Source organism: Mus musculus, chromosome 12 (genome assembly GCF_000001635.26).
Source record: "Mus musculus strain C57BL/6J chromosome 12, GRCm38.p6 C57BL/6J".
In the NCBI taxonomy this organism is placed as follows: Eukaryota; Metazoa; Chordata; class Mammalia; order Rodentia; family Muridae; genus Mus; species Mus musculus.
Window position 1 is genome coordinate 71,309,052 of NC_000078.6, and position 25,513 is coordinate 71,334,564.

At 44.0% G+C, this 25,513-nt stretch overlaps 2 protein-coding genes across 3 annotated transcripts in view; both read left to right on the forward strand.

Moving 5' to 3' along the window:
• 2700049A03Rik (RIKEN cDNA 2700049A03 gene) overlaps positions 1-913 on the forward strand; it is a 173,117-nt gene extending 172,204 nt beyond the window's left edge. The window contains exon 28 of the mRNA XM_006516365.4: positions 352-913. Coding sequence (XP_006516428.1) covers positions 352-362 — 11 coding nt within the window. The 3' untranslated portion in view covers positions 363-913. The remainder of the gene's footprint in view (positions 1-351) is intronic.
• On the forward strand, positions 833-11,056 carry Dact1 (dishevelled-binding antagonist of beta-catenin 1). Of its 2 annotated transcripts, none has more exons than NM_001190466.1 (4): positions 833-1,256; positions 3,635-3,767; positions 4,734-4,889; positions 8,009-11,056. In NM_001190466.1, the coding sequence occupies exons 1-4, from the start codon at positions 933-935 to the stop codon at positions 9,841-9,843; spliced, it is 2,448 nt and encodes an 815-aa protein (NP_001177395.1). In that variant the 5' UTR covers positions 833-932; the 3' UTR covers positions 9,844-11,056. The 2 variants fall into 2 exon arrangements, with proteins under 2 accessions (NP_001177395.1, NP_067507.2); NM_021532.4 differs by having other exon boundaries at positions 8,120-11,056.
• The last annotated feature ends 14,457 nt before the right edge of the window (positions 11,057-25,513 follow it).

Genomic DNA, 25,513 nt, shown 5'->3' on the forward strand with positions numbered 1-25,513 from the left:
TAGACTGGTCTGTTAGCTCCATTTTACTATTGGGTAAACGGAGGCACAAGGAGGGCACTTAACTTGCTATTCGTGGAATCAGATTCAGACAGTCTGGATTCGGAGTCAGGGCTCTAGTGAACAGAAGCTAAGGAACGGTAAAAAACAAAACAAAACAAAACAATAGGTGCTCACACGCCACCCCTCATAAAGTCTGGGCTTTTATAGGAATTGATGCGAACGCTGGCCTCACAACAGCATCCTTCTGTAAGACTTGAAAGGCCTTCTTCAGCAAAGCTCCGATTAAAAGCTGAAACAAACAAAAAGAGTTTTAGAACAACGTCCTTGCTTGTTTTTTTTTTTTCCTTCCAGTTACAAAATAGAGTTTAAAACAAAGGCGACCTCCAAACCCAAGTCTACAGAAGTGGTGTTCTGAGTACCGAGTGGACATTAGCTTGGGATGAAGAAACCCAGAGCCAAGGGAGAGGACTTGGAGCGTGGACACGTGAGGAAGGGGTTAAGTTTCAGAAAGTTGTCCCGGGAGCCCAAAGCCACGGCGCCCGCGGACCGGCCCTCGGGGCTGGCTGTAACAAGATGCTCGGCCCTCACCCGCCACCGCTGCCGGAGATGGAGCCGAGCCAATCGGCGCCGAGGGGACCGCGGTGCCGCAGGACCGAAAAAGGGGGCGCGGAGCCGGGGCGGGGCCGGGGCGGGGCGCAGGCGGCCCCGGCGCCTGACAGGAGCTGATCGCCGCGAGCCGGCGGAGGCGGCGGCGGGCGGGCGGGCGAGCAGGCGGGGTGTCGGGGCCGGGAGTGACGTAGCGTGGCCGGGGCGTTATCAGCTGCGGGGCGGCAGACGGGAGCAGCGCGGGATGCGAGTGCGGGCGGCATGAGCTCGCGGCCGGGGCCCTAGCGTGTGCTGCTGCTCCCGGGCTGGCGGGGCCTCGGGGGGTCATGAAGCCGGACGCAGCGCGCGAGCCGGAGCCGCTGAGCCCCGGCCGGGGCGCGGAGGCCGAGGGGCGCTGGCGCGAGAGGGGCGAGGCGGACACGGAGCGGCAGCGTACCCGCGAGCGCCAGGAGGCCACGCTGGCGGGGCTGGCGGAGCTGGGGTACCTGCGGCAACGCCAAGAGCTGCTGGTGCGCGGTGCGCTGCGCTGCTCCGGGACCGTGGGGACCGTCGCGCCGCGCTCCGGGGAGCTGCGGGGAGACGCGGCGCAGCGCAGCCGCCTGGAGGAGAAGTTCCTGGAAGAGAACATCTTGCTGCTGCGAAGGCAGTTGGTAGGTGGTGGCCGGTGGCCTGTCTGGAGGGTGGGCTGATGGCCTCTGGCTGTGGGATCCCTGGCCGCGACGTGACCCCCACCTCGATTTTCCCTGAGCCCGTGGTGTCTCGGATGCCCGCTGCCCATGACTTCCACGCGTTGCTGGCGGATGCCTGCTTTGTGTCACCTGAGGAGCTGGCGGATTGCGGGGAGGGGTGGCTGCTCATCTATCCTGCATTTGGAATTCTTGGAGTCCCTTGGTTCCAGCCTTAAAGTTAGGCTACTGCATGCCCCCTTCCTCCGAGGTTTGCAACCCCCACTTAAAATGCCATTTCACCTTATGGTCTCCCTGGTTATCCCTCCCCGGGAAGGAGGGGGGGGGGTGCGCACAAAAGCGAGGAAGAGGCTTGTTGCTTGCCTAACTGTCCAACATTGAGTTTTACGGTTACGGCGAAGCTCCTGCTGGGAGCCGTGCCCTACCCGGTGCTTTCTCTCCTGCAAGTCTCTTTTGCCTGGGCTGGTGCTTAGTTTTAAATAGAAGTCCTTTGTATAAGGCAGCTAAAACTAGATGCAAATACTGGCAATTTGGCCGGAGACCCTGCCCCCTCCTCTTTTATCCGGTCCGCCAGCTGTGCTTGGTGGTGGAGGTGGGAGAAGAGAGAACCTGCTCGCTGGGAGTATTTATCTTATTGGATTTCTGTCACTGTCTCAGTCGTTCTGTGCAGTCTTCATTAGCAAGGAAGAAAAAGAACTTTGGACCTTCATGTGTTGAGAACAGCTTTTGATGCTGCCTCAAAATAATGGCGGCAGCTTTGTTTCAGTGACCTCAAAATGTAGTTTTGGAAACAGCAAAAAGATTATTATCCCAGCGTGTTGTATTAGACTACTTAAGCTATATAATGGCCCCCTGAAAGTGATGTTGTGGGTTGTCACGTGTTTTCTTGTATTACGGTTTTCTAGATTTTTTGTGTAGTTACAGAGCATCAAAGTGCTTTTATTTAATTCATTTTTTTCTGATGAAATTCAATTTTTGGCACACAAGCATATGGCTTACGTCTCTAAGCTTTCAGAAGTCATAGGTCGTGAGCAAGGACCACGTATCTATTTTGTAAGGATGTGTGCTGTGGTTTGTGCAATAGCTCTGTTTTGGCATTTTTACTGTTTCTTTGGTAGAAGAACAGAATTGTATGTACGTGAATTTGAGCCAGTTCTTTCTGGTTGTGACTGGTCGTTTACATTTCGGTATTGTCTTGTACAATAGCACCTTTTTTTTTTTTTTTTTGTCTTCCTGAATCTCAAGATCGAGAGAGCAGCGCATTCCTATTGTCCGCTTCAGGGGAGCAAGGCAGTGTGTCAGGAGAATTCCACTCCAGTCAATGTTTATGGTACTATTTTCATTTGTAGACTTGGCATTCTTGATTTAAACCAGATGCCTTTCGAGTTCTTTTGCTTTTCCAGCAGTGGGGAGCACTAGATGGCAGTGTGAGTTAGCACAACCAGTCTGTCACCTTGGGAAACCCAAGCTGAGTTCAAATCTTGACGGGCTTTCCCTGGAGGGTTTTGGATTCTGCCAGCTCACATTATACTTGGCGCTGGCTATTAGTATTAATTTCTCGCTTTCAAAGGCCTTAAGACTGATTAAGCCCCACTAAGCAACTAATAGAAAACAAAATTCTGTAGGCCATGACATTTGGCCAGAAAACCTCACCTAAGAAAGATTCGAGTGTAATGTAGAAAATCTGTTGCTTTGACTTCAAGAGCCCACTGTGAAGGACTTTCTTTAAACTGGCTGCACACCAGATGATTCGAAGTCTATGCAAATTCCTTGCCCAGACCTATAAAAAGTCAGTTTGTATAGATTAGTGAAAGCTAAAAACAAATCTTTTCCATCCTTGCAGTACCAGGTATCGAACACAGGCACAATAGCCAAGATCTCTACCAAGGAACTACAACTCAGCCACATATATATCCAAAATTTATTGTGTGTTTGGTGTATGCAAATGAGTGCATCGGTGTGGCACATCGTTCTTGTGGAGGTCTGAGGACCAATTCCAGGAGCTGTTTCTCTCCTTCTGTCCTGGGTTCAGGGGACTGAATTCAGATGACCAGGCCTGGACAGCAAGCATCTTTACCCATGAGCCATGCTATAGCCCTGTTATTATTTTTAATGAACAAAGTTTATATTACCAAAAAAAATTTGAGAAAGATCTAAAGATAGAGGCCATGCCTCACCTTCTGATTATGCAGTAGCATTTTGATCTAAAAGGGCTTGGGGACACTCAGAGGAGTGGCTTCCATGGGGGACTTTCAGGTTTTATCACTATGTGCTTGCTTATTTATTTAATTTAATTTAATATAATTTAATTTAATTTTATTTTCATGCTTCTCTCTAATCAGAATTGTTTGAGGAGAAGAGATGCCGGTTTGTTGAATCAGTTGCAAGAACTTGACAAGCAGATAAGTGACCTGAGACTGGATGTGGAGAAGACATCTGAAGAGCACCTGGAGACAGACAGCCGGCCTAGCTCAGGTGAGGGAGCCAGCGAGTGGATCTAGCGTTTGTTTCCAGTGTGAAAACAACTGAACAGTAGCCTGCCATTCATTTGCTTGGAGGGGGAAGTAAACTCAACCCTATAAGATTTTCAATAATGGGGTTGAGCTGCCCAGTGATCCTTGAGTTTTAAAACTACAGACTTCCATTGAGATTTCTGAAAGCACAAACAGACCTCCTTTGAAACCTGAGAAATCAGATCTGGTCTAGAAAATTAGTCACACTTCAGCTTCCTGAGATGGCTGCAGTTTCCCCTTCTTTTAAGCCATTTGGCTCCTTAAGTTTCTTTTTTCTTATACTTACTATTTACTTGAGTGGTTTTTGTTTTTGTAGCCCAGGCTGGCCTTGAGTCCACTCCCGTCCTCCTGCTTCAGCCTTCTGAGTGCTGGGATTATAGGCATGAGCCACCATACCCAGCCATACCCAGAGAAATTAGTTATTTCTTCTGAAACATTCCTGGTAAAGTTGAGGGTCTGGCAGATGTGGGTTCCTTTTTTTTTCACACCTTTAAAGATGGGACAGAAAGTAGGATGAAAGGAACTTTGAACTGTCTCTAGCATTACATGATTTTTACCTTCTCTAAGAAATATTTGAAATAAAACCATATACTTAATTTTGTTTAAAAATCTACCATTTGTGTGATACACCCCCCTCCTGCACACACAAATAACTGGAAACAAAAATGAGCTTTCCTCTTCTTTGATGTGTCAGCCTCTGGTCATTTTATTATTATTATTTTTTAAAAGATTTATTTATCATATGTATTGGATTCCATTACAGATGGTTGTGAGCCGCCATGTGGTTGCTGGGATTTGAACTCAGGACCTCTGGAAGAGCAGTCAGTGCTCTTAAGTGCTGAGCCATCTTTCCAGCCTGCCTCTTTTTAATATACTTGTGTGTTATTGCTTGATAGGATCCTAATTCCAGCCATCCTTTTCCTTGTAGGGTTTTATGAGCTGAGTGATGGAGCTTCGGGCTCCCTCTCTAACTCCTCCAACTCCGTGTTCAGTGAGTGTTTGTCCAGTTGCCATTCCAGCACCTGCTTCTGCAGCCCCTTGGAGGCGGCCTTGACCATCTCAGACGGTTGCCCCAAATCTGCAGGTAAGGATTTTAGCATGGACAGAAGCTCTAATTGGAAGAGGTCAGGGGTCTTTTTTTTTTTATATATATTATATTATATGTAAGTACACTGTAGCTGTCTTCAGACACTCCAGAAGAGAGCATCAGATTTCATTACGGATGGTTGTGAGCCACCATGTGGTTGCTGGGATTTGAACTCAGAACCTTTGGAAGAGCAGTCGGCGCTCTTAACCACTGAGCCATCTCTCCAGCCCCGAGGTTAGGGGTCTTTATGGCTATGTAGCTTCAGCTATCTTTTGATAGGAAATAATTTGGGCAGTGTGCTGCGTGTACTCAGTGCCACAGTTACACACAGAGCCTACACTTTGATCTAGAGGAACATCTACACTCCTCAGCTCTTTGGTGACAGTTGGCTTTACATTATGGAATTAGAAAGGCACCTTACTCTTGGGGGAATTGTCCCTGTATTAGAGAGACAGAGCTCTGGTTCTTTGCTGTTTAACATCTCCCCTCCCTCCCTCCCTCCTTCCCCTCTCACCCCTTTCTGATGTTGGTGATTGAATCTAGGGCTCTGCATTAAACACATACAATTCATCTACAGCCCCATTTTTACCTTCTTCTTTGTGTTTCTGGGGTACCCCTGGCTATCTCTCTCTCTCTCTTTTTATGTCTATCAGTCTAGCCAAGGACTGCTGACACTTTGGGAGCGGTGGCCCTTCCACGTTTCTCAGAATACTCCACATAATGAAACTGCCCGTAGTCTGTATGTCATAATTCTCCATTGCCCAAGACAGGCATGATATTGCAAGTATGGAAGAACTTATGATGACCTGTATATATTTACCTTCTTTGAATTTTCCCAACAGGTTTTCAGGGTACAATTGTTAACATTTGGGGTACAGTTAAGAAAAGAAAATGAGGGGCTGGAGAGATGGCTCAGCAGTTAAAAGCACTTACTGCTTTTGTAGAGAACTTGGGCTCAGGTCTCGGTATAACCATCTATAACTCTTGGTCCAAGGGATCTGACCTTTGCAGGTTCCTGCACACATGGTATATATACACACCCTCAGGCACATACACATAAAATCAAATATAAAAAACCCGAGGCCTAGTGAGGTTATTTAAATGATTTAAGGTTACATAGTTGGGCCATAGCAGAATTCAAACTCAGATCTAACTTATGTTCTGCCACCACTCCAAGGGAATTCAGAAATGGCTATGTTCAGCCATCTCATCTGTTTTGTTTTGTTTTGTTTTGTTTTGTTTTGTTTTAAAGTGTCCTGTGACCACAGATATTGTGAGAAGCTTCCACTTGAGAGTTGTCCTTGAAAGTCAGAACTCAAGAGCACTCCCTTATTCCTGTTGTATTTTGGTAACATAGAACAGCAGAGAAAGCAAGAGGATTGGAGCTGGGGGTGGCGGCAGGATGGGCTACTACGTTCATGGTTTTCATCCAAGTACAAGGCTGATTGAGTCCAACAAAGCAGACAGCACACTGAGCAGCTGAGGTTGCTAATTGGTCAAGCCTTTCTGTTTGTACAGTGTGTGTTGTCAGCAGCAATCAACCATTTGGGAGAGCACAGAACCCTGTTATCTTGTATCAGTCTAGTATCTGGGCCTCAAGTTCATTGTTAATTGCTCCCCATCACTCCGAAGATCTGGTTTCAGAGGGAAACTTTATAAACCCATTAAGAGGCACTTTGAACAGGTTTTCCTCCAAGACAGACCCCTAGTGCTTCCAAATGCCACATCCTTATATAACTGAGACAGTTGGGCTGGGACTTGGGAGACAGTTTTGTCTGCTCTAAGTAGAGACAGGAGATAAATGGCAGCTCATAGGCAATGACTTTAAGGCAAAGAGCAGGGTTTTAAGGTACTGGGGAGGATGGTAGGAAATGTCATTAGCTAGGGAGGTCTCATTCCCCCCTTCCCCCCTCCCTCCCTCTCTCTCTCCCTCCCTCTTGTTTCATTGTATTTTGACATGGACAGTTTTGAAATATAAGAAGCTTCTTTTAAAATAGAATTTTATGTGTATGAATGTTGAGTAAGTTCACCACATGTGTACAGTGTCCACAGACCAGAAGAGGCATAGGATCCTCTAGGGCTGTCAGGGCTTTGAGCAGCCGTGAGGATCCTCTAGGGCTGTCAGGGCTTTGAGCAGCCGTGTGGTGCTGAGAACTGAACCCAGGTCCTCCCTGAGAGTAGCAAGTGCTCTTAACTGCTGAGCCTTGTCTCTAGCCCCAACAAATTTATCCTTTAAAACTGCTCAAACTTTAAAAATTCCTTACCCTATTAAAATATTGTCTTTTCTGTCACTGTTAAAGATATATGGTGACTGTTAAATTTTATTAGTTGTTATTGTAATATGATCTGGGGGCTGGTGAGAAGGCTTGGTGGTTCAGAGCGCACACTGCTTTTGTAGAACACCCACCTTAGGTGGCTTACAACGGCTTGTAATTCTAGCTCCAGAGAATCTAGTCCTCTTCTCACCTCTGTGGGCACGGCACTCAGGTGCACTAACACATAAGCAAAGTTAAAAATAAGAGCACTCCTTTAAAAAAGCCTTGATATGTTTTGTTGATTTTTTTCCCACAAAGGATAGTTATGTTTAAATAGATTACATTTTGTATTTTTTTTTGTTTGTTTTTAAAAAAATACAAAAATGGCCACAGCAAGTGTCTTAAATATTTTAAAGAGAAACCAGAGGAAGGAGAGTAGACCAGAAAAAGAAAACAAAAAGTTCTAAGGTGCAGTTATTGGAAACAGATCACTTATCACACTGGAAGGGTACCGTTAGGATTTTGATGTGCTTAATGTCAAGAGTTTGTTTGCATAAAATTTTATCCTGATTGATATCATGATTTTCACTAAGCTTCATGAAGTGTTCCCTTACATTATTCAGTAGTTTCAGAGCATTATGAATGGCTATTTTTTTTTTTTTTTTGGTCAAAATTCTTGAATAGTGCTTGCTGTCATTCAGTCATCCATGTGCTTCATGTAAGCTTGCAGAGGAACCAGTGTGGACTAGTTCTCGATCCTTTGCTATTCTGTCTCCATCCAGTTCACCTTAGTAAACTCTGGCCAGAGTCGAAGTGGCTCTACCGATTCATTTCTTCAGTGTATCTTTACATGTTTTTCAGATCTCATAGGATGGTTGGAATGTAAAGGCGGCCCCTGTGAAGACCAGGCCTCAGGGACAGTGTGCAGTTCCCCCTCCACACCACAATTTAATTCCCTTGATGTCATTGCAGATGTGAATCCTAAATACCAGTGTGATCTTGTGTCTAAAAACGGGAATGACGTATATCGCTACCCCAGTCCACTTCATGCTGTGGCTGTGCAGAGCCCAATGTTTCTCCTTTGTCTGACGGGCAACACTCTGAGGGAAGAGGAGGGGCTTGGGAGCCATGCCAGCGACATCTGCATTGGATCTGAACTGAACGCCACCAAAACAGACAATTCCCTGCCATCTCCAAGCAGTTTGTGGTCCGCTTCCCATCCTGCATCCAGTAAGAAAATGGATGGGTATATTTTGAGCCTCGTGCAGAAGAAAACACACCCTGTAAGGACCAATAAACCTAGAACCAGTGTGAACGCTGACCCTACCAAGGGCCTTCTGAGGAATGGAAGTGTGTGTGTCAGGGCCCCTAGTGGCGTCCCACCGGGCAGTAGTGTGAACTTTAAGAATACAAAACAGATGTGTTTGCCCGCTGGGGGAATAACCTCTTTGGAAAACGGGCCATTCTCCCCTCCTAAGCAGAGGTCCAAAGACTCAAAGACAGACCAGTTAGAAAGCAAGAGGTTGGCTCTGCCGGAGAGCTGCTCGGCAGGCGCCGCCATGGAACCCCAAAGCAAGCATGTGCCCAAAGCCGCCAAGGCAGCCTCTCAAGAGCTCACAAGGTGTCAAGCCGGGCTGGGGGAATCCATGAAGGAAAGCAATCAGGCCTCCGCTGTTTCTCCTAAAACAAGTCCTGGCAGAGGCCCTGTCGCCCCCGCAGAGAGCAAAGCCCTGCAGCTCCCGAAAAAGATGTCGCAGAAGAACAGCCTCCAGGCTGTGCCCGCGCTGGACAGGCCGGCCTTGGACTTCAAAAGCGAGGGCTCATCTCAAAGCCTCGAGGAAGGGCATCTGGTGAAAGCTCAGTTCATTCCGGGGCAGCAGGCGGCCGCCAGGCCTCACCGTGCACACAGGAACCCGGGTGTCGCAAGGAGCGCCACCTTGAAGGCCCGCGGCCAGGCAGCCATGGAACACGGCCTGCCCACCGTCAGGGAGAAACCGCGGGCAGCAGGCAAGAAGTGCCGTTTCCCAGACGACTCGGATACAAATAAGAAATTCAGGAAGACCTCCGCCAAGGGCCGGCGCAGTGGCGGGCTGCAGGACGCTGGCCTTCCCGGTAGGGCCCTGGGCACCGGCGGCCATCGGGCGGGTAGCAGGGCGCACGCGCATGGCCGGGAGCCCGTGGTGGCCAAACCGAAGCACAAGCGAACCGACTACCGGCGGTGGAAATCGTCAGCCGAGGTCTCCTACGAAGAAGCCCTGCGGAGGGCCCGGAGGGCTCGCAGGGAGCACGGGGCTGCCTACCGGGTGGCTGTCGCCCTGCCTTACGCCAGCCCCTATGCCTACGTGCCCAGCGACTCCGAGTACTCGGCGGAGTGCGAGTCGCTCTTCCACTCCACGGTGGTGGACACCAGCGAGGACGAGCAGAGCAACTACACCACCAACTGCTTCGGCGACAGCGAGTCCAGCGTGAGCGAAGGCGACTTCGTGGGCGAGAGCACCACCACCAGCGACTCAGAGGAGAGCGGGGGTTTAATCTGGTCCCAGTTTGTCCAGACTCTCCCGATTCAAACGGTCACGGCCCCAGACCTCCACACCCGTCCCACAAAAACCTTTGTCAAAATCAAGGCTTCGCACAACCTCAAGAAGAAGATCCTCCGTTTCCGCTCTGGCTCTTTGAAACTGATGACTACCGTTTGAGTAGCTGATGTAGCGAGTGTCTTCTCCTCCCCCTAGTCTCTGAGAAAAAGAAAAAGGTGTTGTCTTAATATTTGTGTCATACTTAAATGGAATACTTTCCTTTCACTAGGATAAACCCAAGATAAATTATGTCTCGCGGTCATGTATGGACGCTAGTGCCTTTAATGGAAGGTGAAGGATGTATCTCTAGTTAGAAGTGAATATTGAGGTCTTAGTGGTGGTGATAGTGAATGCATTTTGATTATCAGATGTTTCGTCCGAGTGTCTGGCCAAGTACAGGTGTGTGATGTTCAAGTTTTATTTGGATGAGACCTTTTGTTTCCAAGGTTCGTGGATAAAATTTTTAAGCCGTGAACTCGCTCCTTGATCCTTTAGGGCTTTGTCCCTGAAAGGGCTTTCCGGTTGAGGGGCATTGCATACAATTGTGTAGAGTAGGTAGAAAAAACAAACAAACAAACAAAACAGTCATTGCTTTCTGTAAATTTTTTACTATAGACAACACTCTCAGATGTCTCTCCATCCTATTTTCTTCTTAGAAGTACACTTTTTACTGGATTTAGAACTTAGTAGACCAGACTTTTAATCTGGAGGTGGTAAACTGGATAGGGAGACTGATAGGACCTTAAAAGGATTCACAAAAACCTTTGCCACCTGTAGTGCCTCCGCCTTCGTTACAGTAGCCCTTTCATGGGCCATATATCCAGCAGTTTTTGATGCCTTTCTATCTCTCTGCTCCTAATTTGTAGCCAATACAACTGTTTGTCCCTTAGAGGGCTTGTCTTTGGGATAAAGTGTTGGTCCTTTGGTGCAAAGAAATTCACCCTTACTGGGCTTGACTCCAAGCCCAGAATTGCTCTCACCAAGCACTGGCCTGAACAGTAGTGCAGTTCAACCCTCACCGGACCGCTGACTTATCTGGAAGGGCATTACATTTTTTAAAAAAGCTTTTGGTAAACAGTATTGTGTAAAATAGAGTTTTTAAAATACTGATATATGCATGTTTTGTGCATGAGTAGTAGTTCTTTGGATTCCTGTTTTGATATTCCTGTTGCTGAATTACTGTATGATATAAACAGTATGTGTTTTATATATATCATTGTGTAAATTTAATATAACACATTATATGCTGTACTAAATGATTTGTTTTATTGCTGTTAAACTTTGTTATTTGTTATAAAAACCAGATGTTTACACCTATAAATCTTGTGCTGGCTGTTGGTGTTATTTTTGAGATTTACATTAGACTTGTTCTAGAGTAGAATATTATTTGCAATAATTAAATAGGTTTTACCCAGCTCAGAGAGGATAATGAATCGGAAACCTTTTTTTAAAAAAATTAAATTAGGTTTATGAGTTTTATTTTTGTGTGTGAGTGCTTTGCCTGCATCTGTGGATGCGGACCGTGTGTTTGGCTGGTGTGCTTTGCCTGCATCTGTGGATGCGGACCGTGTGTTTGGCTGATGCCTGTGGAGGTCACAAGAATTAACGGGAGTTACTGATGGTTGGAAACTCCTCTGTCGGTACTGAGAATTGGACCAAGGTCCTTTGTAAGAGCAATAAGGGCTCATAGGTAGTAAGCCATCTCTTCAGTCCCCCAAAACATTTCCTTAGTTAAAAGTTGAGGTAGTTTAAGTTCAGGTAATTCTTACCTGTCTTTGTTTTGTTTGTTTGTTTATTTGTTTTCTGAGACAGGGTCTAAACTGTAGCCCAGGCTGGTCTGAAATTCACTATTTAGCACAGGCTGGCCTTGATTTTTTTTTTTTTTTTTTTTTTGGTTTTTCGAGACAGGGTTTTTCTGTGTAGTCCTGGCTGTCCTGGAACTCACTCTGTAGATCAGGTTGGCCTCGAACTCAGAAATCCGCCTGCCTCTGCCTCCCAAGTGCTGGGATTAAAGGCGTGCGCCATCACCACCCGGCTGATGGGAGATTCTTTATGTCTTTCAAATTCTACTTTGGCGTATTAGTGTACCTTGCTGATCCTCGCCTGAGTTACTGCCTTGTTAAAAAATGAAACTGGTTTTCTAAAACCAGTTTCGTCTTCCCCCTTCACTAACATTCTAAGGAAAGAGCTTTCCTTGTGCCTCTCTCTTCCTCATTGAACATCACAACGGGCCTGAGAGAGTCTACATGATAACCTTTAACCGGTTTGCTTGCTTGTTTGTTTTTAAATGTATGTGTTTGAATGTTTTGCCTGCATTTGTGTCTATGCATTCTGTGCATGCCTGGTGCCCTCAGAGGCCAGAAGAGGATGTCAGGCCACCTGCTATTGTTGTAAACAAGAGTTCTTTAGAATATTTCCTTATTTTAAAAAGTTGTGCTCATTATAAAAACAGAACTAGCCAAATAATACTTAAATAATGACAAAAACAAACTTCTTCAATTCTTTCTCAATCCTGCACTTGGGGGATGTGTATCTCCATAAAAACTGTTATATGCAATGTACATATACTAATACCCTTGGCCCTTTTTCATGAAAATGAAGTTTCCAACCTTGTGTTTTATTTTATCATATGCATCTTTCATTTTGTGGATCTCTATGACAGATGTCCCACTTCTGTCCAACGGCCTGGTGACTTGAGATGTCCTCCACAGTCTCAAGCACTTGGATGCTTTGTCCCCAGTTGACGTCACTGTCTTTGAGGGTTCAAGACCCGCACCATTCCAAGTTTACTCTCCCTCTGCTTTTTGCTTGTGGTTTGAGGGGAGAGCTCTTGGCTCTCCCAACCACCATGTGGGCGTGAATGCTGCCAGGCTTCTCCACTGTGATGATGATGATGATGCTCTGGAACCGGAAGCCAGAATAAGCCCTTCCTTCTCTAAGTTGCTTTGGTCATAGTGATGGTGTTTTAGCACAGTAATAGAAATGTAACCAAGACAATGAGTTTCCAAATTTCTTTCTTTGTTTCCTTTCTTTTTCTTTTTTTCCTTTTTTTTCCAGACAGGGTTTCTCTGTGTAGCTCTAGCTGTCTTGGAACTCACTCTGTAGACCAGGCTGTCCTCTAACACAGAGATCTTCCTGCTCTGGAATTAAAGGAGTGTGCCACCATCACCCAACTTCAAATACCTTTTCAGTGAAGAAAAAGGCATCAGACTTTATGGGTTACTTGAGTTTACCCAGCTTAGAAAAAGTAAGTACTTAGCCACAAAGACCTATGTAGTCATTCTTCATTTGTACATGGGGCCTTTCTGGTTCTCTGGTGGAGTTGGTTATTTTGTGTTTAACTGGTTTTTAGTGACCAAAGGCATTCTATAAGGCCTTAAGAATAAGGTTTTTGACATACCAAGATATATATATATATATTTAAAATTTTTTTAGGTCAACAGTCTCAGAGATGTTTCTCTTAATTTATCTACTTTGGAGTTCTCTGACATCAGGGATAAATTCAGATTCTGCATCCATAGGGGGCCAGGCTGTGGCTGTGTGATCTCAGAATTATCTTTTCCCAAGATAAGCTTTCTGTTTCCTCTGGGACCAGCAAGTGTTGAGTTACTCTTCCTATGTTCATCCTGGTCCTTTCACCAGGAGCCTTTAGTGATCTCAGGACTATGGGGACACCTCCGTCCTAGATTGTGAATGACTTCCAAATCAAAACACTTGACTGAGGAGAGAAAGCTTAGTCACTAAAACAACGGTAGGAATCTGAGGTTGATTCTTAGAGCACACAGGACAAAGCAGGGCACGGGGCTAGGCATGCGTAGCTCCAGAGCCTTGCACTTGTGTTCCTCCTACCTCAGCAAGGACTGTAAACCTGTGCCAGCAGGCTCAGCACACAGGGGTCTTTCTGTAGGTAGGTGGCTTTGTCTTATCACAGGTGTGTGCTGAAGTTCTTAGAAAGTGCAGAAATGTATTCCAAGCTGATTGTGCCTCCTGACAGCCAGCGGTGGTTCCAGTCGCTTTGCGTCTTTGTCAGAACTGGGCATGCTCAGTCATTTTAATTTTAGCCAATTCAGTGAATGTGCACTGCCATTTTTTTTTAATCATCTTACATTGCATATCCCTGATGACTAATGATGCTGAGGACTTTTTCATGTTATACACTTTGTCTATTCAAGAAACTGAGTTGCTTGGCTCCTACCCTTTGATACATGCAATGACTAGTTTTTCTTCTTTTTAGTCTGTGGCTTGCCTTTCGCTTTCCTCTTTTTTTTTTTTTCTTTTTTCTTTTAACCGTCATGCTGGTACTCAAACTCAGGCCCTGTGGATGCTAGACATATATGCTTCAAAGCTGAGCTGTATTTGCAGCCTGCCCTTTAGTTTTCTAAAAGTGTGTGTCTGTCTGTCTGTCTGTCTGTGTCTGTGTGTATGTTGAAGTGGGGTATATGGACATATGAGGGTCTCTTTGTGTGTGTGTGTCTCTGTGTCTGTGTATTGGCATGGGGTATATGGACATATGAGGATGTCTGTCTGTGTGTGTGTGTGTCTGTCTGTGTGTTGGCATGGAGCATATGGACATAGGAGGCAGTTACCTGCAGGTGTTGGAACCCTCTGCAATTGGAGTTACAGCTAGCTGTGAGCCATCCAACAGGGGTCCTAGGAGCTGAGCGTAGGTCCTCTGCAAGAGCAGTTGGTGCTCTTAACCACTGGTCCAGCTTTCCAGCTTCTGCCTTTTAGTGTTAAGTAGTGTCTCTGAATCAAAGTCGTCCATGTTCATCATGGCCAGTTTTCTATTTCTCCTTTTCTTGTTCATGATTTTGAAGTCCTACTTAGGAAGCCTTTGCCTAAACCAATTTATTGTGAAGATTTTTTTTCCTGGAAATTTTATTATTTTCACCTTACATACAAGCCAAAGATCAAATGGGTCTGTCGTCTGTGCAGGGGTCTGTCTGTTTCTGGATGTTGTTCTGTCCATGTGGCTAGTTTCCTGTTCCCAGTCAGCACTGCACTGTATTGAATTCTGGAGTTTTGAGCTGTCTTGAAATTGGGACCTTGGTTTCTCTTGGTCGCCTTAATTCCTTTGTTTGCTCTCGATCCTTCACATTGTCATTCCACTGGGCGGGAGGCCTGCTGAGCTTGGGATTGCTAGCTCATGAAGTATAGCTCACTGTAGGGACATGTTCATCTCAACACTATCATTTATTTATTGCTTATTTATTTACTTCTAATTTGAGACAGGGTCTTACCGTGTATCCCAATCTGGTCTTAAAACTCACTGTGTACTCACTATCTTCATACTTCTGGCAATCCTTCTGCCTCAGCATAGACATACACACTCCACTTGGCTTAATGAGTCTTTGGATTCATAAGCAGCCGCCTCCGATGCCGCCTCCTCCCCCTCCCCTTCCCCCTCCCCCTCCCCCTCCTTCACATTAGCAGTGTTTTGTAGTCTTCATCATTTTACTTTATTTTTACTTTATTTATTTATTTTTAAAATTTAAAATTTGTTTTGTTTTGTTTTGTTATTGTTTTTTTCTGAGACAGGGCTTCTCTGTGTAGCCCTGGCTGTCCTGGAACTCACTCTGTAGACCAGACTGGCCTCAAACTCAGAAATCTGCCTGTCTCTGCCTCCCAAGTGCTGGGATTAAAGGCATGCACCACCACTGCTCTGCCTTTTATTTTATTTTTTGAGATAGGGTTTCATCTATTCCAGGTTAGCCTAGAACTTTCTGTGTAGCCTAGGATGATCTTGAATTTCTGATCCCCCTGCCTCCACCTCTCGAGAGCTCAGAACATAGGCTGTCCTCCACACCTAGTTTTATGCCATGCTGGAGTCAAACTGAGGTCTGTATGCAGTAGGCAAGCACTCTACTGACTATGCTTCACCATAACTTTTTATATATGCTTAATGATGTGTCTTGATATTGCAAATAGAATTAAACTATTTTCCAAATAGTTTATTTATTTATTTATTCATTTATTTATTTATTGCTTTGCTTTATTTTTTGAGTTAGGGTTTCTCTGTGTAGCCCTGGCTGTTCTGGAACTTGCTCTGTAAACCAGTCTGGCCTTGAACTCACTGAGGTCCTCCTGCCTCTACCTCCTGAGTTCTGGGATTAAAGGTGTGCTACCACTGCTGGGCAACTGATGTTTTTATATTAACTTTGAGCTAATACTTTGCTTATTACTTCTAATAATTATGAATTTTTTGTTTATTTTATTGTCTGTTTTTTGAGACAGGGTTTCTCTGCGTAGCCCTGGCTGTCCTGGAACTTGCTCTATAGACCAGGCTGGCTTTGAATTCAGAAATCTTCCTGCCTCTGCCTCCTGGGTGCTGGGAATAAATGCTTGCACCACCACCATTGGTGGGGCCTAGTAATTACTTTGTAAATGTTACTTTTTTTTAAATATCATCTTTAAGGTCTGTGTTACCAGGGAAATTGGGGTTCTCCTTTGTGGGCTTTTATTTTATTTCATAAAACACTTAGAATTGCATTCGGAAGGAAGTTCAAGGACTTTATTAGAGTTTGAGACGAAAGCATCAGGGCAGGCCAATTGAGAATTTCAGCAGCTGCTGTAAGATGAAAGATGGAGACAGAAAATCATGCTCTTATGAGTTAGGGCTCATGAACAGGCAGGTCTGTCAGGCAGGGAGCTGTCGATAAATAGTTGTAAAGAAAGTATAGGTGGGGGTGGGGGGAGAGGTAGGGGTGGAGGTGAGGACGTCTTCAGAGAAACAGTGAAAAAGCCCAGAGTATCAAAGCAAGCATACTTAGGCTTTTGGACAGTATCTTAGTTAGGGCTTATTGCTGTGAACAGGCACCATGGCCAAGGCAACTCTTATAAAGGACAACATTTAATTGGGGCTGGCTTACAGGTTCAGAGGTTCAGTCCATTATCATCAAGGTGGAAGCATGGCAGTGACCAGGGAGATGAAACCTGCTCTCTATCTAGCTCTGGCCCAGACTGAGGACTGGGACTGGAGGAACTGAGAGTTCTACATTTACATCCAAAGACAAACAGGAGACGACTGTGAGGGGGTCTTCAAGCCTACCCTTACCATGACATACTTCCTCCAACAAGGCCACACATCCTAATAGTGCCACTCCCTGGGCCAAGCATATTCAAACCACCACAGACAGAATCCAAATAAGAGATAGAAAGGGAAGAAAGTTAAGATTTTTGAGTCAGGAAAATAAGCCAGCCTAGCAGAGCTGCACTGTAAACATGCTAAGGAATTGCACTATGGGAAGGACTTGTGGGAAGGACAAGTATGTCACCTCATTACAGGGACAACATTATTCCATTTTCCTGCTATGTCCTCAGCTTTCTTGAGGACTGGTCTCCTGTCTAGGTGATTGACAGCCCCAGGTAGATTAACACTTATGGCCAGAGACAGTATCTCACAACGCTCCAGCCTACAGAGCAAAGTGAATGTTATGTCTCCACTCTGGGCCAGAGCTAGATAGAGAGCAGGTTTCATTCTTTTGGCCAGAAGGGAGAATATTTCCCTTAATGGGCTCAGCAAAGTCTCCATTTTTTCTTTCTGGATTTATACCCCCACAGAGAAGGTGTGTGATGTTGCCATTTCCGGGAAACAGCAGGTGAGGGCTAAAGTCATGAGGGAGGAGTGCATCTCAATGGCCTCCCGGGCACTGACTGCTGTTAGTCCCTATCTAGCTATCTAATAGTCTGGAGCAGTGGCTTCCAACCTTCCTAATGCTGTGACTCTTTAATTCAGTTCCTCATGCGCTAACCCTTAACCATGACATTTCTTTCATTGCTACTTTGTAACTGTGATTTTGCTACCGTTATGAATTGTAATATAATTTGTTTTGTTTTGTTTTGTTTGGAAACAGGGTTTCTCTGTGTAGCCTTGGCTGTCCTGGAACTCACTTTGTAGACCAGGCTGGCCTCGAACTCAGAAATCCGCCTGCCTCTGCCTCCCAAGTGCTGGGACTAGAGGCGTGTGCTACCATGCCCGGTGTAATATAAATATTTGATATACAAGTATCTGCTATGGGATCCTTGAGAAAGGGATTTGACCCCGGGCTCGTGACCCACAAGTTGAGAACTGCTGGTCTAGCACCTTTATTCAACTTTACTCAACCCCTTTTATTTATTTGAGACATCTTGTCAGGTAACCCAACCTGGTCTCAAATTCACTATGGAGTTCAGGCAGGCCTCAAACTTGTGGCAATCTTTCTGTCTTTTGTGTCAGGAATTTAGACATGCACCACTGTGCCTGGCTTATTACTGAGTCTCTGGATCCATGTTTTATCTTTTATTTTACTATCTAGTAATTTTCTTTAGCAGTTTTGTAGTTTTTAGTGTTGAGGCTTGGCGATATATGTATATGTATGTATGTATGTATGTATGTATATATATATATGTATATGTATATATATACACACACACATACACACACACACACACACACACACACACACACATATATATATATATATATAATTTTTTCTTTCTTTCTTTTCTTTTGAGATAGGATCTCATCTATCCCAGAGAAGCCACTTAAGTTTGAATAATTTTAATGAATCAGTCTTCACTTCATCTTTTCTTCTCTGAAGTCAGGTGCTGGGCCTGTCCAGTGAGTTCAGCTAGGAGAGTGCTTGCCTACTTAGCATGTTTCATGTCTATGTTCAGTCTCCAGGCAGCATTGTAAAATGTACCTTTGGTTTCATTGAAAGCTATTTTGTTTGGTCTTAGATCTGACACTTTTAATATTTCATGTGATGGTTGTGTCTCTGATTATAACATACACTTTAGATTATTATGCTTTTCAAAGCGTTTTTTACTTCTTGGTCTACAGTGGTTCTTGGAGCTGTTACAACCTGTCTGTTAAACATAAGGACTAACAGCATGTAGTCCAAAGCTGACTTAGAAAATTATTTTAATTTGAGGAGTGTTTGCCTAGGTAAATAACAGCTGTTCGGAATCATTACCGATGAAACATTAAATGGATGACTTTCTTTCATAGTTTACTATAACATACCAGTAATTCAGGGCTACCAAAGCTACCTGCTTGTTATATTTTAAAGGTACAAACAGATACAAGGATGTGTATTACCAGCATCTGGGGGATTTCATAGGAGTGATTAATGACTAAACCATAAAAATAGTCAGACGTGTTCTTGGTTCCAGTAATTCATTCTAAAATTTTTATTTGTTGAAATTTTATGTTTTTCTCTAAATGTTAATTTTAAAAAATTATTTATTCCTTCCTATTTTATGTATACTGGTGTTCTGCTTGCTCATATATATGTGTGTGTGAGGGTGTCTGTCAGAGTTACAGACAATTGTGACCTGCCATGTGGGTGCTGAGAATAGAGCTCACATCCTGTGGAAGAATAGTCAATGCCTTTAACCACTGAGCCATCTCTCCAACACCTATTTCAAGGTTTTTATTTTGAGCAGAAAATTTGCAAGAACAACCTTTTCTCGTGAATGTTTAAAAACATACCTTTTGCAGGGAGAAGTAACCCCTACATGTCTTACTTTCTAGAGTAGTGGCTCTCAGCCTTCCTAATGCTGCGACCCTTTCATACAGTTCCTCATGTTGTGGTGACCCCAACCATAAAATTATTTTCATAGTTACTTTGTAACTGTAATCTTGCTACTGTTATGAATTGTAATGTAAATATCTGTGTTTTCAGATGGTCTTAGGCAACTCCTGTGAAAGGGTCATTCAATCCTCCAAGGGGTTGTGACCCACAGATTAAGAAACTACCATTTATAGTAGATTCTGCCATTTAATTCTCAACATTATACTTTGTTGTTTGTTCTTCTTGTTTTAAAGAATTATTTATTTATTTTATGTATATATGAGTACATTGTAGCTGTACAGATGGTTGTGAGCTACCATGTGGTTGCTGGGATTTGAACTCAGGATCTTTGGAAGAGCAGTCAGTGCTCTTAACCGCTGAGCCATCTCTCCAGCGAACATTGTACTTTGTAAGGACCAGGAAACACAAAAGTATAACGTATTAAGACTAAGAGCTTTATGAAATCGAAAATATAGGTATAAGAATTCTAGAATTTAAGGCATGTAACATTTCTTCTATTTCTGGCTTGTTCTCTCTCTTTCTTTCTCTCTCTCTTTTCTTTCTTTCTTTCTCTCTCTCTTTCTTTCTTTCTTTCTTTCTTTCTTTCTTTCTTTCTTTCTTTCTTTCTTTCTTTCTTTCTTTCTTTCTTTCCTATGCTTTGTGCTCTGTGTGCCTTTCCAGAAGTGTACCAGTAAGTGTCACCCCTCTAGGACCTTTGGAAACAGCAAGGGTAACTGTTGACCATTAACGTGTAACCCTACAAGAGAGTTTTGTCCTAAAATGATAGTTCACATTGCGTAAGAGTTAACATTATTTTTGAAGAGGGAAAACTGGTCTACAGGAGGAACATTCTTCCTCTGGAATCTCGTGGCTAGGTATTTAGAGGAAAGGATTTAGGAGGCTAAAAATAGGGCTCACTGCCAGAGACATAGATTTCATTCCTGAAACACAAATCTTGGTAGGAACAGTACCATGGCACTTGAGTAAAAGTGCTAAGGCCTCATTTTATCTCTGTACCCAAGTTTTGAAATATAAAAGTAACCCAAAACATTCACATAAAATAAAATTTAACCAATAGAAAACATTTTTTTACTATTACTTTACTTTTGTAAGCAAACAACCACTAGCATTTCGGTGGGGTTCTTTTAAGTGTTTTTTCTATGCATGTACCAAAGTTTTGCTATTGTACATGTGTATATTGTGTACGTATATACATATATTGGTATCTGTATAAAGCATGCTGCATGTACTTATGTGCAAAAATATAGATGCTTACCATGACACAGATTTTCTCAGTCTTTCCAATTGTCATTTTGTGGTGGTTACATAATATTTTACGTGGTATTCAATAATTTTCAAATGAAATTAATTTTGTTTTTATTCAGGATTTAGCATCTCTGGCCTACACGTTGCTTGTAGCTGAGGTTTTCAGCTGAGGTCTCTTTAAACTTGACTTGTCCTTTGCACCTGAGACTGTCCTAAGGATGCTCTTCAGCGATTCCCTGAGAGGCATTTGTCATTTCTAAATATGTTAACTTAGGACTCCATGTTGATAACCATGAGGTTGTCTGTCATAGGAATTCATTCTTTTTTCCTCTTTTTCTTTTGAGACAGGGTCTTACTGTGTAGCCCTGAGCCTTTACATTTTCCCAGTAGCACACTTGAAAAGCTTGTCAGTCATATTGCTTTTCCTTCCTCACTCGTTCTCAAATATTGCTCCAGAATCCCCTTTCTGGAACTTTCCCTCCATGGATATGATCTCAGAGGTCAAGTTCCATTTTGCTGTCTTGTTCTGTTCTGCCCTACCCCAATGTTCCCTTCCGTGTGTCTGCTTTGTTTGCCAAGAATTTGGACTTCAGTTCTTTGCTCTCTGACTCTTCTAACCCTGTCTGCATCCTCTCTGATGGTACTGGATGTATGCATTTCAGCTTGTGCTAGAGTTTGGGGCTTTAGCTCACCATTAGGGTGACAGGGAAAGGTCACTAAATTTCTACTTTCTATTATAAACAACACTGGGAGAAACTCTCTCTTTCCCTCTCCCCCTCCCCCTCCCCTCTTCCCCTTCCCCCTCCCCCTCCCCTCTTCCTCCTCCCCCTCCCCCTCCCTCTCCCTCTCCCTTTCCCTTTTTCTCTTTCTCTGCTTACCTCTATTTAGGATTATTTTCTTAAGCTAGAATTCCAGAGTTGGAATTATTGAGTTAAAGAGAGACTATTTTCAAAGCTAACATTCATTAACTATTTCTGAGACATTTCTTGTTTAATTCCCAACAAGCTGTGTGCATATTTGCATAATGAATAAGGAAATGGAGGGACAGGGGTATGGGCAGCAATACAACATATTGCATCTGCAAGCACTGGCCAGTGTAATTTAAAAGGCACCAGTAGGCTTTGCTAATGTGCTTTCCAGTGATTTGGGGCAGGGTATCAGAACAGCAAAGACTGATTGAATACTTTTTGGAGGGGGCTGGAGAGATGACTAGAGCACTCACTGGCTGCCCTTCCCAGAGGGCCTGGGTTCAATTCCTAGCATCCACATGGCAGCTCACAACCGTCTATAACTCCAGTTCTGGCATCTTCACAGAGACGTACATGTAGTCAAAAAACATTAATGCGCATAAAAATGAATAAATCTTTAAAACATTTTTTTTCTTTTAAAAATTTTGAAGCCTTAATTGCACAACGCTTCTCACACTTACAAGCAACAGTGCCAGGTTGACAGCAAGGATCTAAGCAGGAGGCTCCTTGTTGGATGTCTATGAAACACCTCCTTGCAGCAGAGGGTCGAATAGCAAGGATTCGGAAGGAAGGTGCAGGCTCTGGGAAGGGAAGAGGAAGTCGCTAATGTGTGTCACTCCTACAGGGCTCAGACAATGCCGGGCAGAAGGGAGGGACTCAGGAGACACCAGGAGAGTGAACCAGCATGAAGGCTGTTTTCACACGTGAGGAGTGAGTGAAACCCCCCAAATGACAACAGCTTAAGCTGAACATGTTTGCTTTCTATGTTAAAGGAAGGCTAGAGAAAGCAGTCTGGGTCCCAGGTCATCGGGGGACACACACTTAGCTCACTTCTGTCTCATTGTTCCCTTATCCTTGGTGTACCTTTACCTCAAGACCCGCCTCACTGCCTGAGCTCCAGGCCATTGGCCATGTCATTATTTCCATGGAAATATAAAAATGACAGGCATGCTGCCTTGCTTTTCTTCTTAGAAATTACATCTATTTATTTAGCTGTGTGTATGTGTGTGTGTGTACACGTATATATGTGGCACACATACACCACTAAACATGTGAAGAGTCTAGAGGACAACGTTGTGGAGTCAGTTCTCTCCTTCCTCTGTGTGGCTCCCAGGAATGGAACTCAGGTCCTCTGGCTTAGTGGCAAGCCCCTTTATCCACTGAGCCACCTCTCACTGGCCCCAGATTCCTTCTCTTTAAAAGTACTTCTTGGAAATTGCACATAATCCTTTTCTTTAGGTCACACTGGTCAGAATTTAGTTACCCTGTCACATCTTGAGGCCTGAAGGGCAAGAGAAGTAGATTTTGCTATGAGTCACCAAATCACCATGTGACCATGGGGGGTGGGTGGGTGGGTGGGTGTGGTGTGGTGGGTGGAGGATAATGGGAGTCCCATTATTCTGGGAGAAGGAAGAATGGACCATGGGGGATATTCAGCAGATCTCTTGGTAATGAGCTTAGATCTTCTTAGGAGGTAAAGCTTTAAACATCAACATTAAAATAAACACAGAAAGCTGGATATAGACTTTAAAAAAAATTTTTTTAAACAAGGTGTTGGTAGACTACTTAATGCTATATTTTCATTTTTGGATAATAGAGATTAGGTGGAATATTCCAGAAAATGTGAACAGCCTACTGAAATGTGTGTTGGAGCAGAGTAAGATGTAAGATGTGAGATGTGAGCGTCATAATCAGACATGCATCTATCACCCTTTATTTGATGTATTTACTTTGTGTGGGTGTGCGCGTGTCACATGACTCACGTACACGTCAGAGGGCAGCCTCGGGGCGTTGCTTCTCCTTTTTTGCTGTGTGGTCCTTCAGACTGAACTCAGGAGGTCAAGTTTGGTGATGTGTCTTTACCCAGTGACTTTAGGACATCCCTAAAGCTGGGTATTACTGAAGCCAGGAGATTAATAAGAAGAGACTCGAGGACCTCAAATGCTGGTTAACTGAGGAAGAACAGTGTGTCATCTGTGAATGGGAGAACGTGATAGTAGAGGGTGGTGAGAAGTGGGAGACTTGCCCAGAGACAACAGATGGTTTATATTAGGCGGAGGTAAAAATTTCAAAAATATACCATGATATTATAAATAAAATTCTACGAGCTTTTGATCATTGAGAAGGGGGTCATGGTAATACTTTCAAAATCAATCTATTTTCTCGAAAAGGTACCTTTTCTTCCTTTAAACAAATCCCTGAAGCCACACTGCTTGGATGTCCCAGTCCAGCCCCTCTGAGGTCCTTCTGTGTTTAATTAGTGGTTCTCTAAGGCCTCAATTTTTCACATAAGGCTCTTCTGTTCTCTTGCAGGGCACAGAGCACTCAAGGAGCTCCTAGGGCCTCTTGAGGTTTCCCCCAGCATCGGGGAACTGTAGAGCCCTGTTCATCAAAAAGAAAGGGGTGAAAAATTGGCCCATATATTTTGAGAATATTTTTTTCTTTTGATTTGTTTCTTTGAAAATTACACATATAGCATAGATTCAAAGGATTGGAAAATAAAGGCTAACAAACACTTACGTTAGCTCTTTTCAAGCCTTTCAAGCCTTTTTTGGAAATATAGGCAAATGAATGTTTTTTTTTTTTTAAATAACACTATGTAATTAACATGTATGGTTTGTATTTTAAATGTAATCTTGTGAACTTTGTTTGGGTCAAGAAAAATAATTGACTGATAGTCATTTCAAAGTGTGTGACTGGGAGAGTAAAGGCTCAGCTCTTGGTGGTAAGAGCATATGCAGGGGCTCTTTCTACCTCACTGAGCTCAGAGGCAGCAGAAGGCTTGAACGAGCCATTGGAAGTCAGCTGCACAGCTGCCCTGGGCCTGAGAGGCTAAATCTAATACCTGGACAACTGGTAGCTGCCTGAGGAGGTTGTCTGGAAACTTGGCTGTCAGTGACATTAGAAGAGATTGCTGTCACCGAGAGCCAGGGGCTCCTGGGGAAGCCCAGGTGAGGGCCTCTTAGGAGGCAGATGGCTCAGGAGAAGTCGCCTCAGGCCAGCTGGTGCTCTGTAAACAGCCGCATCTGCTGGACGCTTGCCTTTTCTCCGATCTGTGCAGGAGCTCTGTCAAACAGGGTGTAGTTTTAAACTTCTTTAGTTGCGTCCTCATTCTGGTTACCTCACCCCTTCCCTCCCCAGCATTGCCTCACATTCTGCTACCAATATCTGATGGGTATTGAAAGCAGTTACTTCACGAGCTAGGTATGTGCTGTGCTTAAGGCTCCCCACTCAGGAGCCTTCAGAAATAAAATTGAGATTAGGTAACAGCCAGGGCAGGATAATCAAGGACATTTTTTCACAGTGACATAATGACTTTTCTCAGTTATTTCCCATTGTTTGAAGGGGATCATTATCTCTCTATGAAACCACATCTGGCATCTAGGCTGAAATGAGTTTCTAAAATACTAGTCCTTTACCTCTGAATGGTAAGAGCCCACCTGCCTCCTCCTAATGGGCTTTACACCATCAGGGCACGGAACGGATGCTGGGTGCTTGCAGGTTGCCCCGATGGCGTGCATTAAGGGCACATATCTTACAATGTGAGAGATACATCAATATAGATTCTGCTCTGCAAGAACAAACTTGTTCTTTCTTGAGGATAAATGGTCTCAGGGATCACTGGCTTTTAAGTGTTATAAATTTTTATGACATTATAAAAGAAACAGGGCGACAGCAAAGCACTTAGTATTATATTTCCGTTTTCTGAATGCTGGGTTAGGTGGGATGTTCCAGCAAGTGCGAGCAGACTATAGAGAGGCAGGCTGAAATACAGTAGTAAGGTATAAGCTCCGTGCCACAAAACTAGCCGAGAAGTTCAAGTTAATTTCCCTCTGATATGATCAAGTAATAACAGATAAAGTAAGTGTTTTAGAAAAGTGTTAATGATCGATTTAACTAAATAAAAAGGAAGGCAGATTCTTGGGGGATGCTGAAATGCGAATTTGGCAAAAATAAGGGTAGTCAGGATAGTAGAGATTATAGCTAGATAGTGTGAGAATT